We start from the raw sequence: 17710 nt of genomic DNA, 5'->3' as shown, positions 1-17710 counted from the left end.
ATCTTACAATTATTCTATAATGCTAATGTGACAATCTCAAAATAAAATGTAGTATATAACATTTCTCCTTACATTAACATCTTTATCCAACTTTTTGGCCTATGAATGCGTATAGACATGTGCAAACCAAAAAACGAATATATATATATACACAGACCTCTGTTTCTCACTCTATTAAGATTCGTATTTTCTTTTGTTCTTTTCTTTTTCTTTTCTTTTTCTTTGCAAACCAGAGATGTGCAAACCGGAGGACTTAAAAAAAAAAAAAAAAAACCGAAAGATAGAAAGAAGAAAGAAGGGTGGGGGGGGGGGGGGGGGGGGGGGGGTTCATTTTGGTTTAGTTGCAAAGAAGCTGGGTGAGAAATTTGAGGCTTTGATAAGTTATGGACGAATTCAAACTCTACTAATTTTACACTCTTGAAGCTCCACTCGAGCACAAGCCCAGGTCGTCAAGCCTACCTAAGTTTTTGTCAAGTTTTAATCATCCAATATTCGGTTTGACTCGGCTTGATAAAATAAGAAAAAAAAATCACATTGCTCCCAACCTTGATGTTTTTGTTTCCAGAAACACCTCATGATGCATGATGAATAAACCCAAAGCCAGAATAAATAGATTATGACAGGAAAGAAAGAAAAAAATGCAGCCCGCGTATCATCTAAGCAATGGACAACATAATTTCCTCGTAGCCCCACGGACGTTATTACCCATACGTTGACAGCGCTACAATTCCGAAAGAAACATGAAACCCCCGAAGACACCCAAAAATCAAATGAAGAGAGGTCAATTCACCATGTATTGAAGGCCATATATTCACCAACCTTCCTCGTAGGGCGTTGGTCGGTGACCACATCAGCTGTTCAAAGGTTGGAGAGAGATGAGAGGTCAGCATTGTACAAGTGGACTTCTCCATTTGAGACTGATATACAGAGGATCAAATCTGTGGCTTAGGCTGATGCTTGAGAGAGAGAGGGAGAGAGAGAGAGAGAGAAATCAAAACAGTTCCAATATCAAAAAATTCAACATGGTACTTCATTTGCAAGAAATGGAGCGATATCATCTCAAAAATAAACAGGCATGGTATGCCGTTATAAACTATACCGATCAGTCAGGGTCAAATAAAAGAAAGCAACTCTATAACGATCAATGCCAACCCCACAACTTTGGGGGTTGAGGAAATAAAAAAAGTAGTTCCAACTTTCAGCGTTTCGGACTTCATTTTTTTCTTTTTGTAAGTTCATCTCCAACTTCCTAAGCTCCTGTAGTTGCTGCCAAAAGGAATACCAAATGACCAATGTAAAACTCCGGGACAAACATATGAAAAATAAAAAATAATTTGGGACTTTGCCAATGTAACTGCATGCTGGTGCAGAAAATGCCATAAACACCGTAAATTGGAAGTGCCTAATATAAATAAAAGAGATGCAAAAGACTCTAGTATTGCTAAATCAAAAACAGTGAGAATGGGAGCACCTTTAGCAGAAGATTCATCTTGAGGTTTCATGGCTGGGAAGAGAAGAACCTCCTGTTACCAAATAGCATAAAGAGATGGTGAGTCTGCTGAGAACATAGAGTGCACATATGCATGCAGACATAGACACCCAATGCACGCTCGCAACCCCACACACACAAACACACACAGGAAGGGGAGGGAGGGAGGGAGAGAGAGAGAGAACCTTAATGTTTTGAGAATCAGTTAACAACATAGTTAGCCGATCAACACCCAATCCCCAACCACCAGTTGGAGGCAACCCATACTCAAGAGCCATACAGAACGTTTCATCCAAAGCCATTGCTTCATCATCACCCGATTGCCGGTCCTACACTCAAACCACACATCATTCAGCAAAAATTCCAAATCTTGTTTAAAGATGAAAAATTTGCACACTTAAAGGAGGTGTAATACCTTGAGTTGATCAGCGAATCGCTGGCGTTGTACCACAGGATCATTCAATTCGGTGTATGCATTGCAGAGCTGGCAGTTACAGAATAATTAAGGCAGAAGCATGAATTAGAAAGCTGAGGAAAAATAAAAAAGGAAAGGAAAACAAAAGAACAAGATTTTCAGCAATTGCATAAGCATACTTCATGCTTGTTAATGAACAATTCAAAACGTTCAGTAAGGCCTGGTTTCTCTCTATGCCACTTCGCCAAAGGACTCATTATTTCAGGATGGTTGGTTATAAAAGTGGGATTTACACACGTCTCTTCTAAGAAGTGCCCTACAAGCTGCAACCACAGAAAAAATGATATCAAACGTGTTGCACCAAACCATAAATCATAAATTGAATTATACGTGCTTGAAATTGTGACCGTTTAATAAAAAAAAAATGGTCTATGTTCACAGTAATGAAGAAACATTAAATCACTAAAACGAAACATTAAATGAAATAACATTATAGGAGCATTCTATTAGACCTTGATGGTTCACAACCTACACGGCACACACTGAAATTAAAAAGATAACGAATGAAATCAGATCATATCAGAGAACATTATCATTGAAAAAAAATAAAATTTATTTACCATCAAATCAAACAAGTTAATGGCAAAAGATTGGGGACAGTATCACACTGTTCTGCTCCCTAATCTAGAATCACTCAGAAACTTCCTCACGGATATGACATCTACTTAGTATGTAACAAAGGATCACAAGGCCAGTAATTTCCAGATTCATGCTCACTAGAATTATGTACACAGGAGGATTAAACAGAGAAGACTTACTTTGTCCAACAAACGTGCTGTTGTTTCAGGAGGGGGGCATTTAATCTCATACTTCATGCATGCATCTTTGAGATATTTGTTGGCATCATCACTGGAGATGTCCTTGGGAATATTGAGGTTTGCCATTTTCTCTAATTCCTCTATCATGTCAATCCTTCTACAACAGTTTAAAAAAACCAAATTAAGTTATTCTAGAGATGTTTATTTTCATGTTTACAGTTATAAAGCATGTGGCAGGTGGTATGTATAGCCAACACACCTAAAAGGAGGAGTGAAGTCAATCTCAATTGGATCCTTATCAAGCCCATTTGCATGATATTTAATTTTATATCCACCAGTAAGTTCCTTGACCATCCCTGTTACAAAATTAATGCATCAGGCAAAACTCCAACTATTTTGGAGGATATAATTCCAAATGTCACAAGAGGAAGAAGCACTAGTTTGCAACAAGCACCAATTGACCCTTACCACTCAACATTTCCTCAGTGAGCCCCATCAAGTCATTGTAGTCAGCAAAAGCCATGTAGAACTCACAGGTGGTGAACTCAGGATTATGAGTCAAATCAATACCCTCATTTCTGAATTGTTTTCCTATCTCATAAACACGGTCAAGCCCACCAACAACTAGCTCCTTAAGAAAGAGCTCGGGTGCAATGCGCATGAACAACTTCATGTTCAGGTCATTGTGATGTGTCACAAATGGACGAGCAGCTGCTCCACCAGCAATCATGTTCATCATTGGTGTTTCGACCTGGGGGTAAAAAAAAACATATCATACGTAAAGAAACAGAAAGTAATATCAAGCAACACAGGCAGATGCCACCAGCACAGAGTGAATAATCAAAACAGCCAGAAAACTAACCTCCAAGAAATCCAGATTGTCAAGAAAGCTTCGAATATAGGAGACGATCTTAGATCTGGTCCTGAATATTTGGCGAACCTCTGTATTTACCATCAAATCCAGATAGCGTTGTCGATAACGAGTTTCCTAGCATAAAGTAAAGAAAACTAAAACCCAAAAAAGGAAAATAAAAATAAAATTTAAATATGATATAACTGCACAAAGTGAAAATAGTTGAACTACTCTCAGGTTTCTTTGTATCTCAAAAGTAGAAATAAAAAATAAAAAAAAAATAAAAGCCAATCAACTACAAGTTACCACTACAACCTCAAGACCAACCAATAATATGTAGATACAAGGAAGTCTGAAAAGCAAAACATTTAAGGGAAAAATGGGGATTGAAGGGTTCCCAATCCGAAAGATCAACAACCCAACATTTATAAAGGATCATGAGAGTGGAAATCTCACTACAGCTAAAATTTCTAGCCGGCTGGCAGCGGTGTGAGCTGCACATCTGAGTTCATTCGGTTAATGCACATAAGAGACCACTTGAGCCACAACAATAATTTTCTTGTAGTGCTATTGTAACACCACAGAAAGTTCATCCCACATTGGGAAGATGGTTTGTCCACATTGAGTGGGTGGATTATAAAGGTGCTTGTGAGTTCGAAGTCTCACATCAATTCCTTACTAGGTAAGACTGGGATTTATATATGATTATAGGGAGCTTCAACTGTAACTTTTGGAATGATAGCGTGGATGTGGCTAGCATTTTTATTGGATCCTTACAAACGGTATCAGAGCAACCTAAGTACTACATGACATGGATTCTGACAAGGATATCAAGAATTTGATTGGAGAAGATTGTAACATCCAAGAAAGTTAGAACATTGGGAAGATAGATTGCGCAGTTGAGTGAGTGGATTATAAAGGTGTTCACGGTGCTAATTCCCACATCAATTCCTTAGAATAGCTAGGAGTATACAAGGAAACACCTAATTATAAAGATAAAAGCGAGCGAGAAAGTCAGCAAAAGTAAAAGACAAAGGGTGGACATAAGTCGTGGTCCAAAAGTACAAAGTAAGGTAGAACGAGGATAGAATCGCTTCCAAGGTACTTTCCAAATCCTCAAAGCTCTTATTGTTTTTTCTCAATGCGATTGGCCACACAAGCAGGAATGGGAAAAAGAGACCAGAAGTACGTATGAAGATTGGAGAGGGTACTCTTGATAAGGATAACCCTGCCACCCCTGAACAAATACAACATTTTTCCAACTAGCCAAGCGACGCTCCATTTTAACTACAATACCATCCCCGATAGACTTAGCCTTGTAACACGCCCCAAGCGGCATACCAAGGTACTTCAGGGGCAAAGAGGAAGTCCCGCAGCCCAAGATGACAGCCAACTCAGCAGCATTATCCACATTGCCTACAAGGACCAAGAGGGATTTGGCCAAATTGACCTTTATGCCAGAGATAGCTTCGAAGCATAATAAGAAAACACGCAGGTAGCGTAGGTGGCTAGGGTTAGCCTCACAAAAAACCAAGGTATCATCCGCGAACAAGAAGTGTGAGATGTTGACCAAGGGAAGCCTAGAACCCATAGAAAAGCCTGAGAGACGACCACTATCAACAGTAACAGAAAGCATTTTGCTCAAAGCGTCTATGACGACTAAAAACAGGGGGGGAGATAGAGGATTGCCCTGTCTCAGCCCTCTAGAACTATTAAGAAGCCAAACGGTGAACCATTAACCAAAAGAGAGCACACCGAAGAAATGCAGTGTGATATCCAAGAGACCCATTTTTTCCCAAAACCGCATCTTTTCAACATGTATAATAAGAACTTCCAGTTGATGTGATCAAAAGCCTTCGTAATATCCAGCTTGCAAAGCACCCCAAGTATACAAGACTTGATACGACTATCCAAACATTCGCTGTCTATGAGGACCAAGTCCAAAATGTGTACTTTAACAAATGCGTTTTGTGGCTTTGAGATGATCGTCTCCATAACACGACTCTTTTTTTTTTTGATAAGTTCGTCTCCATAACACGACTCATTCAATTCACAAGAACTCTAGCAATGATCTTATAAACACCACTCACGAGGCTAATAGGCCGAAAGTCCACAAGATCAGTCGCCCAGGAGTCTTAGGGATTAAGGCAATGAAGGAGGCGTTGAGGCTTTTCACAAATCTGCTATGAGCATGGAAATCAGAGAAGACCCCCATGATATCAGTCTTGGAAAAAAGCCATGGGGAAGCCATCAAGACCTGGAGCCTTGTCTCAGTTCATACCTTTTACGACCTCTATGACCTCCCTTTCCTCAAAAGGAAGCTCCAACTGAAAGGCCTCCTCCGTAGCTAAAGAATTGAAAGCCAAGGCCATCCAACCTAGGCCTCCAGTTGTATTGCTCAGAAAATAAGGACTCATAAAATTGAACAATATGATCTTTGATGGCTGGTTGAGCTGAAGTGACTGAGCCATTAACAGACAAACATTCTATGGAGTTGGATCTCCTGTTTGAGTTTGCAATCCGATGAAAGAACTTTGTGCATTTGTCACCTTCTTTTAGCCAAAGGACCCTGGATTTTTGTCTCCAACTAATTTCTTCTTGGAGAATATATCTTTCTAGATCACTAGCATTCAGGTTTTTCCTCAATAGCTCATTAGAGTCTAAACACCTCTCTTCCTCAAGCCTATCAAGCATGCGCAAATCTTCAAGGCGAGCTTTTTTAAGGGAGTCCACATTTCCAAACACCTGTTTGTTCCATAATTTGAGGTCAACCTTTAAAGCCTTCAAATTTTGAGCAAGAACAAAACTAGGGGAGCCTTAAAAGGAATAAGACGCCCACAAAACCTTCTTCCTGGAGTGACATATTCTCGAACTTAAAAAGGTCTTTTCCCCCGTTGGATGCCACCACAAACGATGAGGATAGGTAAGTGGTCAAAGCACAAACGAGGAACCCTCTTCTAGAAGAGCCCAGGATATCTAGCTTCCCAATCCGGAGAAACAAGAAACCTGTTAAGCCTAGACCAAGAAGAATATTTGGACCACTTGAACGACCCTCCTGCAAGGGGAAGGCCCATGAGACCTTGCTCTGAAATAAAATCAGAGAACTCCGTCATCGCAGGAGAAAGAAGAGTGACTCCTAATCTTTCGCATGGAAAGCGGACGACATTGAAATCACCACCAATGCACGGGTAAATCCCACAAACTGAGCAAACCAGTCAATCCGTCCCGAAAAGACCTACAGTGACTGTCAAGGTTAGGACCATAGACCCCGACAAAAGCCCAAGTTAAGTTGTCTTAAATATTTCTAAAAGAGCAAGCCACAACGTATTCCCCCACACACACCTCAATCTTTTCCATAACCCTTCTATCCCACATATGCAGGATACCACCAAAAGCCCCACTAGAAGGAAGATAGCACCAGTCGAGAAACCGGCACCCCCACAAACTTCTCACAATATTGTTAGAAATAAGCTCCAATTTAGTTTCTTGCAAGCATATGATGTTAGCCTTCCACTGCCTAAGGAAATTTCTAATTTTCAACTGCTTGCCACCTTGATTCAGCCCTCTAACATTCCAAGAGACCAACCTGGGATTCATGTAAAACCTCTTTGAATCCTCCCCTTGCTCCTACCACGAGAAACATTGCCACTGCGAGCGTCATAGTTGATGGAGCTGAACAAACCATTAATTTCTCTTACACCTTTACCCACTTTCAAACAGGAGCCCGCTCCCTGAACTTCATTACTTGCAATAATATTTGTAAACAGAGTCGAAAGTTTTCTTCAAAACCATCACAAGAATGGCCCACAAAGAGACTAAATTCCTCTAGCATCTGCAAAATCCAATATGGAGATCGCTCCCCAACCTTCCGCTTTAACTTAGCTAGTGGGTAGCAAGCCAAGGGGGAGGGTTCGGCCTCTACAAATAACTCCATCTCCAAGCCACCTGCCACCGAGAGGGGAGACACTGCTGGAGGAGAGGGAGGAGAGAACACAATCAAAGGTGAGGATACAGACCTCAACGCAGCTGCGGGAGGAGGAAGGAGGTAACCCAATAATTGATAGAACACTACAATTTTTTCAATTCTCTTCAAACCCCTCACACGATAAACCCTAATAATAGTGGATGTCATTCACCTTTTGCAGGACCCAATCTGCAGTTGTTGTTCCTGTAATCAGGATTTGCATCTGAAATAGAGGGACAACAGCTCAGAGGCTCACAGAAAATGGGTTCCTCTTGAGAGCATAATTCTAGTTCCAAGCAAGGCAAACTATTCTATTCTCTTCTCTTCTACACAACACAAATCATGCCCAACCAAAGTATAGGAATCATTAACACCCAAAGAGCTAGCATCTCCCACACAGATCATACCTGCTATAACACCTCGATCCCATATTGGAAAGAGATGAGCAGCTCACATAGAGTGGGTGGTTTATAAAGATACTCTTGGGCATTAAGTCTCACAATGCTTAGTTACTAGGTGAAATTGAGCTTTCTAAGGAATTCTACAAAAACTCCAAATTGACTAGTCCTTTTGAGGTGATAGCGCAAATATGGCTAGCGCTTTTTCCTAGGTCGTTACACTTGCTCTCTTTAAACTAATTTGATTGTTCTTACCCGGGACACACTGGCCCTTACCCCTAACAACCACATGTTTAGTTTGGCGCATCAAATTGGTTCTAAAGCATTGGATATCATCTTTCCTTTTGGATTGGGCTTCAGCCCCACAGTGAACCCCACTGGGCAAACCTCATGCTTTGACCCAGAATGATCCAAGCCCACATCCAAATGATATATTAGTCATTCCAACTCGCCTCTCAAGCGAGTTGGAATGACTAATACAATCTCTATTAGCAACCCAAAATGCTTGACAATCTCCATTAGTAGACAATCTAGGTTTTACTACCCCAAGCCCTCCCTGAATGTTAGCACCCCATACCTTCGATTCTTCAATGGCATGGTTGGCAGACAAAATCCAGCAAGTACCGCTTATACAACCTCTTAAGAACCGGTTATACAACCTCCTTATACAACCCCTTAAGAACTACTTCACCCTACGCACCCGTCATGGTCACCGGTGATCGCCCCACCAAACTATGTGTTGGGTAACCCACAGGAGCTTCCCCCAACTCGTACTACTATGTTTCCACCACCAAAGGGAGGCTGGAAAAGATCTAAGAACTTATGCAATTCTAGAGCAAAGCCTAACCAACCCCTACCACCTCCACCTTCCGGCATAAACACCACTCTCTCAGTCCCCATCCTCCATACTATGTGACTGCCAAGAAGCACCCAAATTTGTTCCCACAACACAGAACAATAAATGCTTTGGCTCTGTTTGTTCATATGTTTATAAGAGTGTTTTTTGTTTTTGGTTTGAAAAAGGTTTCTAGTGTGACATAAATGTGAAAAAAAAAAATTTATATTTAAAGGAGTGTTTGTGTTTGAATTGTTTGTTAATATTTTTGTTTGAGAAGAGAAAACAAAAATTTTAATAATCGGAGCCTTTTGTTCCCCACCCTATAGTTTACATGCGGCCTATCAAATATTCCTTTTCTGTATAAGAAGAGGTAACGGCACATAGCGTTTCACTCTTAACTTCTTCTATTAGATAGGGGATGTTACCCAGACTAAGACCCTAAGTCATTCTTAGCAAAGCTACCAATCATAAGAATGAGATACGGGCCTCCCATCTTTTTCAGTCTCCCTCCTTCCACTACATTCTAAGTTCACAAACTCATTCGAGCCCTCTGCTTAACGCAAAGCCTCCATGGTTGGCAAAACCAGTTCACGGTAACCTAGCTAAGAAAGACTACATGAACAAACAAAACCCATGCTTCTCTCAAAAACCCTCAAAACAAATACTCAAAACCTCAAACATGAACTCGACAAACCTAGATTCTACATAAAACCAAGTTGAATACCCCATTGCAAACGACCAAAAAGAGACTAGGAAGACACGCCTACACACGCCGATGGGAGAGAGAGAGAGAGAGAGAGAGAGCTAGGACAAGTCTCTCTCTAAGGTCTTAAAAGTAATATACAGAAAAAATAAATAAAAAAGCACATCACTAGCAGACTTCGATTTCCACAATATTTTAAATTATTCTCTTGTTAGTGCAAACAAGGAAAAACAACATTAAGACTTCCCAAATTACAACTTTAAGCGAAATCCCACTTCAAAATCCCTCACCCAAACACAGCATTAGGCATTTCCAGTGATCTGCCTAGTATTTTGAACACATTAGCAGAATACCAAAAGTGAAAATTTGCCCTCCATTTTCACTGAGTTTTAGGATATTAATCAATACAGGATCATGTGCGCTTAAAGATCGCAATTTAAAACGGAAAAAGGACTTTAAATTTTAGGATATTAAGCACTACCTGATCTTTCAAAATATATGTTTCAAGATTTCTGGTACTTCCTGGGACCCATGACTCGACTTTCTGCAATAGTAAGAAAGCAGTGAGATCATGAAGTAAACTCTTAACAACATTAAACCATTCATCTTTTTTCACCTTCAAATTGGTGTTGTCAGAAGCACCTTTTGCCTTTTGCCTCGGCATCATATGGAGACAATGTGATAAGACTATGAATGATTTTGGAAAAATACTTAGCTCCCCCCTTTTAGTTTTCCCTGAAAGAAAATTTAATTGAGAAAACAGGGTGTTTATAGTTTAAAACAGAATGACTAAAAAACCTAATTGCCCACTTTAAAATTCAAAAACATGTAATATTGCCTCATGCTATGCAGGTTCATATCTCTAGAGTGGACCTCTTTCAACAAGATTATCAAAAATTATGAGGCACAGAAAAACAAAAGTTAGACCAATAACTAAAACAATTAATAGATGGCTCTTAATTCATCAGTTAACTTCTCTTCACCAGCCCCTTAAAATAAACTTAAGTGGCTGCTCTCAGTAAATGTATGGAAAATGACTGTAGGCTTCATATGAAAAGGCCATGATGGTAAAGTAATCTTGTCTTATTCAAAAAAAAAGAAAATGATGGTAAAGTTATCTTTGTCATCTCCAGACCAAGAAGGTTGGAAAAAAATAACCAAAACAGGCAAATTTTTGGCCTAATAAATTGGGTAAAGTAAAACCTGGAACCTCTCAGATTTCCTCTTAGGATGATATAGCAAAAGGTTGTTTCTTAAGCTAAGTTGCCCTGGAGATCCTAGGAGAAAATTCCCATTACTTTTCTTTGATCAACCAAGTGACTGAACAAAGCAAAGTATAAGTTCTGATGAGCAAAGGACAACAGAAAAAACGGCTAAAAGTAGGAGTCTAAGCCAATGAATCTGAGTTGAACTAAATCATTTCAGCATTGGGCAAATAAACAAAATGGTGCAACTGTTTAAGAGAACTTTCAAGCATCCTCTTTTAAATTTGTATTTTAAATAAACCAAATTAAGAAATTGAATTGATGAATAATTTCTTCCTCTAAACTCAACACTTACAGACCAGCTATCTGCAAATTTATAGCAACACAAACCTGGAAACCCCTTTACACCAACAATATCACCACGCTTCACATTAGAATGGAAACTAGAAAATTCGGCTTCATTCATGTCTGACTTGCTGCATTATAGAAATGAATAATCTCTTAATCCTTATATAAAAGAAATAAAGGGGTAACAAAACCATCATAACAAAACATTTAGATTCATTGGAAAGCTACATCTTCTTTTCCAGTGTTTGCATGTGCGTTTTTCAGTGTCTGTGTGTGAGTGAGTGAATAAGAGAGACCAAAGATAAAGGAAGGTGTTGGTGTGCCCACACAAAAGCCACATCAACATGTACTGAAAAACTGTAGAAATCAAATAGTAGTTTTTTGGCATCTGTTCATGTTGATGGTGGACGTTTTGGGTGGGGCAGGTTGGATTCCATGAAAGGAATGCATGTCAAAACATAACAAACACAAAAAAAACAAAAACAAAAAAACCTTATAATTTTGAACAGCACAACATAAAAAGATATCAAACAAATGCTTTGCCTAGTAGCACTTACAATACCAATTGCCATACTGGAAAGCCTTATTCATACATTTATATCACTTTCTTCAGATAGGTCGTATATCTTTAGGAAAATAATGAGCATATTGCAGTTGAGAAAACTAGACAGTGATACAGAAAAATGTGCAATAAAAAGGGTGGTAATAGTTGCAATAAGGCAAAGCTAACTCTAGAACTCATCTAAATAAGCCTAAAAAACTGCATTGCCTCCATCTTCTTTTCAAGTGTTTGCATGTGCATTTTTGGGTGTCTATGTGTGTGAGTGAGTGAGACAGACCAAAGATAAAGGAAGGTGTTGGTGTGGCCACACAAAAGCCACATCAACATGTACTGCCAAACTGTAGAAATCAAATAGACCAGTAGTTTTTTGGCATCTGTTCATGTTGATGGTGGACAAAAAAAAAAACAAAAAAACAAAAAAAACATTATAATTTTGAACAGCACAACATAAAAAGATATCAAACAAATGCTTTGCCTAGTAGCACTTACAAAACCAATTGCCATACTGGAAAGCCTTATTCATACATTTATATCACTTTCTTTAGATAGGTCTTATATCTTTAGAAAAATAATGAGCATATTGCAGTTGAGAAAACTTGACATTGATACAGAAAAATGCGCGATAAAAAGAGTGGTAATAGTTGCAATAAGGCAAAGATAACTCTAGAACTCTTATCTAAATAAACCTAAAAAATTGCACTGCCTCCATCACTCTTTCCGCAACCCACATACGCCTTCAACATACAACTAGTTGAGCATGATAACATGAAATTAATATTAATTTAATTCAACCCCAAAGTTTCCTTGCAAAGACCACGGGCAAACATTGATTTTGAATGAAATATGGGAAGCAGTACTCAAAAACATTAACTTTTTAAGAAAAGAAGTTTATGCATGAAGTTATAAGACATAAGATTAATTTATGTACTTACAAAAAAAAACAGTTGTAGAGTGAACAAGAATCTTATTCTACTGATAGAAAGATAATTTGTCAAGACAATCCATCCCGGAAAAAAAATAATAAGAATCACAGAACAAATCAAATATGAATGTGGAAAGGGAGGGGGAGAGAGAGATTAGATACCTAGCATCAGCCATAACTTGGACTTTAACACCGCCACCATGTAAATCATAAAAGAACAGCTTTGAAGAGGATGAACGTTTGCTCATGATGCGCCCTTGCATAAGAAAGACACTAAAGCAATCACCAAAAGAAGCATGACAATAACAGATCATAGACAAAAAATAAAAATAAAACAAAAACAAAATTCCCGGATTTCAATACCAGCCAAATTTACTGTAACATCCTCAAGATGCTCCCCATAGCTTAAAACTCCATACTTCTCTATATATTCAAGGACAGACATCGAAACAGGGAATTTGTGAGGATATGGCTCCTCACCCGCTGCCCGCTGGGCTGCAAGATATTTCAGCCTATTTTCGAAGTATTGCTACAGGAAGAACAAAGAAGGAAGCAAAAGCAGGAGTTGATGTTATTAATCAAGAATTTTGTGGAAAAGTCCATAGAAAAATGCCAACTAGTAATGGACATATACCGTTGGATCCATATCCTCATCATCAACTGCTGCAGATTTCTTACCCTGGGAATCCACCATGCCAGCAGCCTACAAGTTGATTTGAACATAAAATGTGTATCTTAGAGAGATATCAAGCAATAACATATCATACAGAGTCAAGTCCAAATTCTGCAGCATGATGGACAAGGTAGATTAACAACTGAATAGGAATGTATGGCAACATGATGATCAATGTAGATTGACAATTACACTTTTCCCCTCTTGCTGTGATGCAGAATGTATGGCAAATACAACGAAGATTTTACTCTACATTGGACTTTCAGAATAATTGATGGTGGAGGTGGAGAGGTAAGTCAAAGAAAGAATAACAACAATCCCAATATAGTTTCTATAGAGGCTATTCTTGCCATTTCAACCTGCAAAAAAGCTTGTTATGGTCTGCTTGTTGACCACCTGACCCCCTTGTGATTTCTCATTCTTCTATAGTGGATTGATTTCCTGAATTTTGCTGCCCCGAAGTGGTTTTACTTTTAAAGAGTTTTTCAAAAGGTTTCAACTTCGTCACCAAATTACTTGTGTCAATTGATTTATTGCTTTAATAATATTTTGTGATTGTTTGTTTGGTGGTTAATTTTTTAACATTCCGCATTATTTTGTAAACACCTATTCAACCGCCCTTCTAGATGTAGTTCGGAGTTTTGAGCTATTATTTTCAACCCAGTTTCTTTGATTTCCAACATTTTTTAAAGCATTGCATCACCAAATTATAGGTGTGGATTGATTTCCTGAATTTAGCTGCCCCGGAGTAGTTTTACTTTTGAAGAGTTCTTCAAAAGGTTTCAATTTCGTCACCAAATTACTTGTGTCAATTGATTTATTATTACTTTTATAATATTTTGTGATTGTTTGTTTGGTGGTTAATTTTTTAAAATTCCGCATTATTTTGTAAACACCTATTCAACCGCCCTTCTAGGTGTAATTTGAAGCTTTGAGCTATTATATTTTCAACCCGGTTTCTTTGATTTCCAACATTTTTTAAAGCATTGCATCAAGAGTATGGCTAAATGAGCAACTAGTCACTAAATTTTTGGGCACCAATCTAGATATATATCTCAACCATTACAATTAAAAGATGAAGGGATCTTAACTAGCATAATAAAGCTCTTTTATCTGTACCATCCTTTAATATCACTGAAATTTTGCTAAAATGCTACCATTAAGAGGTTATGGAAGACTCATTACCATCCTTTACTGCTTTAGGATTGCATGATCAAAGCTCTTCAAATCTGCTCCTCAAACACTTCTAATTTTTGTCATCTTTTCAGCAATTATAAAGCTTTCAAATATTATTAAATTCATATAAACTTCTACCCATTGTATTTTACTCGTACATTACGAGACTCTCATCTCAATCAACAACTATCCAATAAAGTACAAAAATGATAACTCCTCAATAATACAAAGTATAAATATAATCCATAATTGCCTAACTACAACCTAATAATCTTATGCCCCAAAATAATAGTTTTTGGATGAAGAGAACCAGAGAGAAAATAAGTGAAGTGGGTAAAACTTTACTCAATCCACATTTTGGACATTCAATGAGAAGGAAGTGTTCATGTAAATTAAATAATTATAAACCTCCATTATCTTCTGCACAAAATTGACTATTTTCTGGGCAGTAGAAGGAAGTGTTCATGTATAACATTCAAAGTATATTGTACAAACTACTTATAACATTACCCTACTTTTTTCTATATTTCTTTTCTTTTCTCTTCTCTTCCTTCCGTTAACAAATAAAAGAATGTACTACAAAATTCAATTCTCATCGTTCCTCTGCTTATCATATCTTTTCTGTCTACTCAAACACACTATAGATGATCACACATGTAATCACACCTACACACAAAAATCTTAGCCGAGCATTCAAATAGAATTACAAATATTCAATATAATGTTCGAAAAACATTCCAATAAATTAAAAAATAAAAAATACCAACAAGAATTCTTTTTTTTTGATAAGTAAAATACCAACAAGAATTCTTTAAGGCAGACCATAACCCGAATTGTTTCTACATTATAATCCGTCATTTTACAAGAAACCAAAAGAGCATTCCATGAAAACAAGTACCTGTTTCGCCTTCTCCTCCTCCTTGCGCCGCCTTTCCTCTTCCTTCTGCTTATTCTTCAATTCCTTCTTCCGTGCACTGTAAACATTCGCCAAGATAAAATGGTTTATAGGATCCACAAAATTAAGTTCAAGTCTTTCTCAACTTCTTCTAATTAGTACAGCATTAGTCTCCTGTAAGCCATCTACTTTGCCAAAAAAAAAAAATAAGGAACCTAAACAAGAAGATAAATTAAAATGTGAGAATTAAAAACAATCTCAGGGCTCAGGTTCTTGTATGCATAGTTGTCAATTCGACACGTACTGGCCATTGGCAACACAACAGCAGGCATAACATTTTTGTATAAAATGCTTGTATACTGTAACACCCAAAATCCTATGTCGTCCCAGCCAATACTGGCTGTACTGGCTTGCTTTGATCGGTTTCAGCTAGTACAGCTATTCCACCATTTTTTTAAGTAATTTTGAGTGAAAATGTTAAATTTCAAAACTCCACTCTGTCGAATAGATTACGTGGTTCGATTTCTTTTTTTATTATTTTTCAATCTATTTGAATAGGAAGTTTTTGAAGAAAATGTAGACATTAGATTGCATATTTAGAGAAGAAAGCGAAAATGTAATTGTGTATGCATATTATTACGCACATACAGTAAGGAAATCCAGACTCCTACCATTACGGTCTCAACAACTTTGGCCATATCACGTTGCTTTTCGTTTTTATTCTTTTTCTCTGTTTTTTAAGGAACCATAGAGAGTTATCCGAAATTAGAAACGGTGTTTCATGAAACTTACTTTTTGCTGAGGGTTTCTTCGGAAGCGGAGGAGTCCGTTGCTGAAGACGAGACCGCTTTCGCCTTCTCGTCGACTGAGCCCTCCATTCTCGTTAGCCTTATAACGACCAAATATCTGCGTCAGAATCGGCATACATTACACATACAAGGCATCGTAATAGGAAATAAAATATAAAAAATAAATCTCCTTTTTTCTCGGATTTTCTTGTCAACCAAACACAGGAATTAAATGGTGAGAGAGAGATCTTTGCCTTGGTGAAAATCCCGCGCTGTGGTGAGAGAGAGAGAGAGGGTTTTGGGTATCCCAGAGGGGAGGAAATGGGAGTATTAAGCCGCAAAAGTAACTAGGGTTTGGGAGCCCAAAAAACCTAGGGTTTGAGTGAGTGGGACTCCGGGAGCAGAGGCGGGTTTGGGTCCGCTACACTGCGTAGTTTTGCGCTAGACTGAATCGATCGTTATGATCTCGCCATGTAAGCACTACGAGTACTCACTTCTTCGCCGCTACTAAAAGGTCGTTGGAGGTAGGTTTGGCAATTTTTAACATTGTCCGTGAATATGACACAATTAAAGCATTTTTAGAAGTTTCATCAAATTTTACTCATCAAAATAATTAAAAATTACTTTTTTTTCTATTTTGGTGAATCACTTTTTTAAAGTTCTTCCAAGCCTCTTACGATACGAAATTATAAAATTTGATTTTTTGCTAAATGAGTTGGCCAAATGACCCGCTTATTGACATGGATATAAACGGGCTAACGGGTCGACCCGTCAACCCATTTACTTATTAAAAACATTAAAAAAACAAAACAAAACAAAAGTTGTCAGACTTGGTTAAAAAAAAAAAATCTCTTTAAAAAAAAAAAAAGTAAATATCTTTTTTGATAAGTAGCAAAATAATAAAAATAAAAGTGTAATCACAGAAAACGATTCCGTGGACCAACGGTGTAAGAACCAAATCCACAGGTTCCTGTCAACATGTGAAACATGGAATCACTTTCGATCCAATCAAAAAAAATCTGATTTTTTGATAAGTAATTATCTTGAAACAAAAGCTATGATTCTTCAGCATCCAGGAAGAAAAAGAAAAAGAAAAAAAAAAAAAAAAAAAAAAAAAAAAAAAAAAAAAAAAAAAACCTTTAAAAACAAAATCTTTTTGAAAAAAAAAAAAAGGGAAAAAAATATTTAAAAAAGTCGAGTCGGGTTGACATGACCCGTTAACTTAATCGTGTCGTGCCATGTAACCCAACAGGTTAGTCATGACATGTTCGGGTTGTGGGTTTCAACCCTGTTGGGGATAAAATTAACCCCGAGGACACGTAGATCTTAATCTTGAAACGTCCCGATGTTACATCTCGGACATTTATTACGACCCAGTAGAAGAAGATCGTCTAGGTATAATGACGCCTCGGTCCTATCGAACCCAGTAACGGTATGAAATATCCCGAGATCTCCTAGTCTGATCGGAGCGAACATATCTCGGATATTTATGCCTCGGAGATTTGACAGAAGCTACGAGACCATTCGGGAAGTTGAATCACAACCCAATATACAAAGATTGCTTCGGTATGATAAGACCTCAGATAAGATGGCCTCGGTATGATAACACCTCGGATCTTCCACAACTCTGTTACGGTGCGGCAATATTTCGAGATCTCCTAGT

The 17710-nt window shown here is 38.0% G+C and overlaps 1 protein-coding gene and 1 non-coding gene across 3 annotated transcripts; both read right to left on the bottom strand.

Moving 5' to 3' along the window:
- Nucleotides 1-1006: 1006 nt before the first annotated feature.
- On the bottom strand, nt 1007-16542 carry LOC133870700 (lysine--tRNA ligase, cytoplasmic). Of its 2 annotated transcripts, XM_062307887.1 has the most exons (18): nt 16302-16540; nt 16052-16165; nt 15263-15338; nt 13150-13218; nt 12879-13044; nt 12678-12771; nt 11074-11159; nt 10095-10213; nt 9960-10022; nt 3585-3710; nt 3191-3473; nt 2982-3078; nt 2723-2879; nt 2084-2227; nt 1905-1973; nt 1675-1818; nt 1472-1523; nt 1007-1266 (listed from the first exon to the last, which is right to left on the bottom strand). In XM_062307887.1, exons 2-18 carry the CDS (start codon nt 16135-16137, stop codon nt 1250-1252), a joined length of 1848 nt encoding a protein of 615 aa, XP_062163871.1. In that variant the 5' UTR covers nt 16138-16165; nt 16302-16540; the 3' UTR covers nt 1007-1249. The 2 variants fall into 2 exon arrangements, with proteins under 2 accessions (XP_062163871.1, XP_062163870.1); XM_062307886.1 differs by having other exon boundaries at nt 9960-10213; nt 16302-16542.
- A 414-nt stretch (nt 16543-16956) lies between these two features.
- LOC133872137 (small nucleolar RNA snoR2/U65) lies at nt 16957-17072 on the bottom strand. The gene has a single exon (XR_009900980.1). It is a non-coding gene; the product is annotated as a small nucleolar RNA snoR2/U65 (small nucleolar RNA).
- Between the last annotated feature and the right edge of the window lie 638 nt (nt 17073-17710).

The sequence above is a fragment of the Alnus glutinosa genome, chromosome 6 (genome assembly GCF_958979055.1).
Source record: "Alnus glutinosa chromosome 6, dhAlnGlut1.1, whole genome shotgun sequence".
Taxonomy (NCBI): domain Eukaryota; kingdom Viridiplantae; phylum Streptophyta; class Magnoliopsida; order Fagales; family Betulaceae; genus Alnus; species Alnus glutinosa.
The sequence above is the reverse complement of the archived record's forward strand: the minus strand, read 5'-3'. Positions and strand labels throughout refer to the sequence as shown.

Excerpts from the sequence above, each read along its gene's own strand:
- LOC133870700 (XM_062307886.1), bottom strand. The coding sequence starts at position 16,137 with ATGGAGGGCTCAGTCGACGAGAAGGCGAAAGCGGTCTCGTCTTCAGCA. Across the intron at positions 15,339-16,051 it reads GAAGAAACCCTCAGCAAAAA|TGCACGGAAGAAGGAATTGA; the intron begins GTAAGTTTCATG and ends GAATGTTTACAG. Across the intron at positions 13,045-13,149 it reads ATGAGGATATGGATCCAACG|CAATACTTCGAAAATAGGCT; the intron begins GTATATGTCCAT and ends TTCTTCCTGTAG.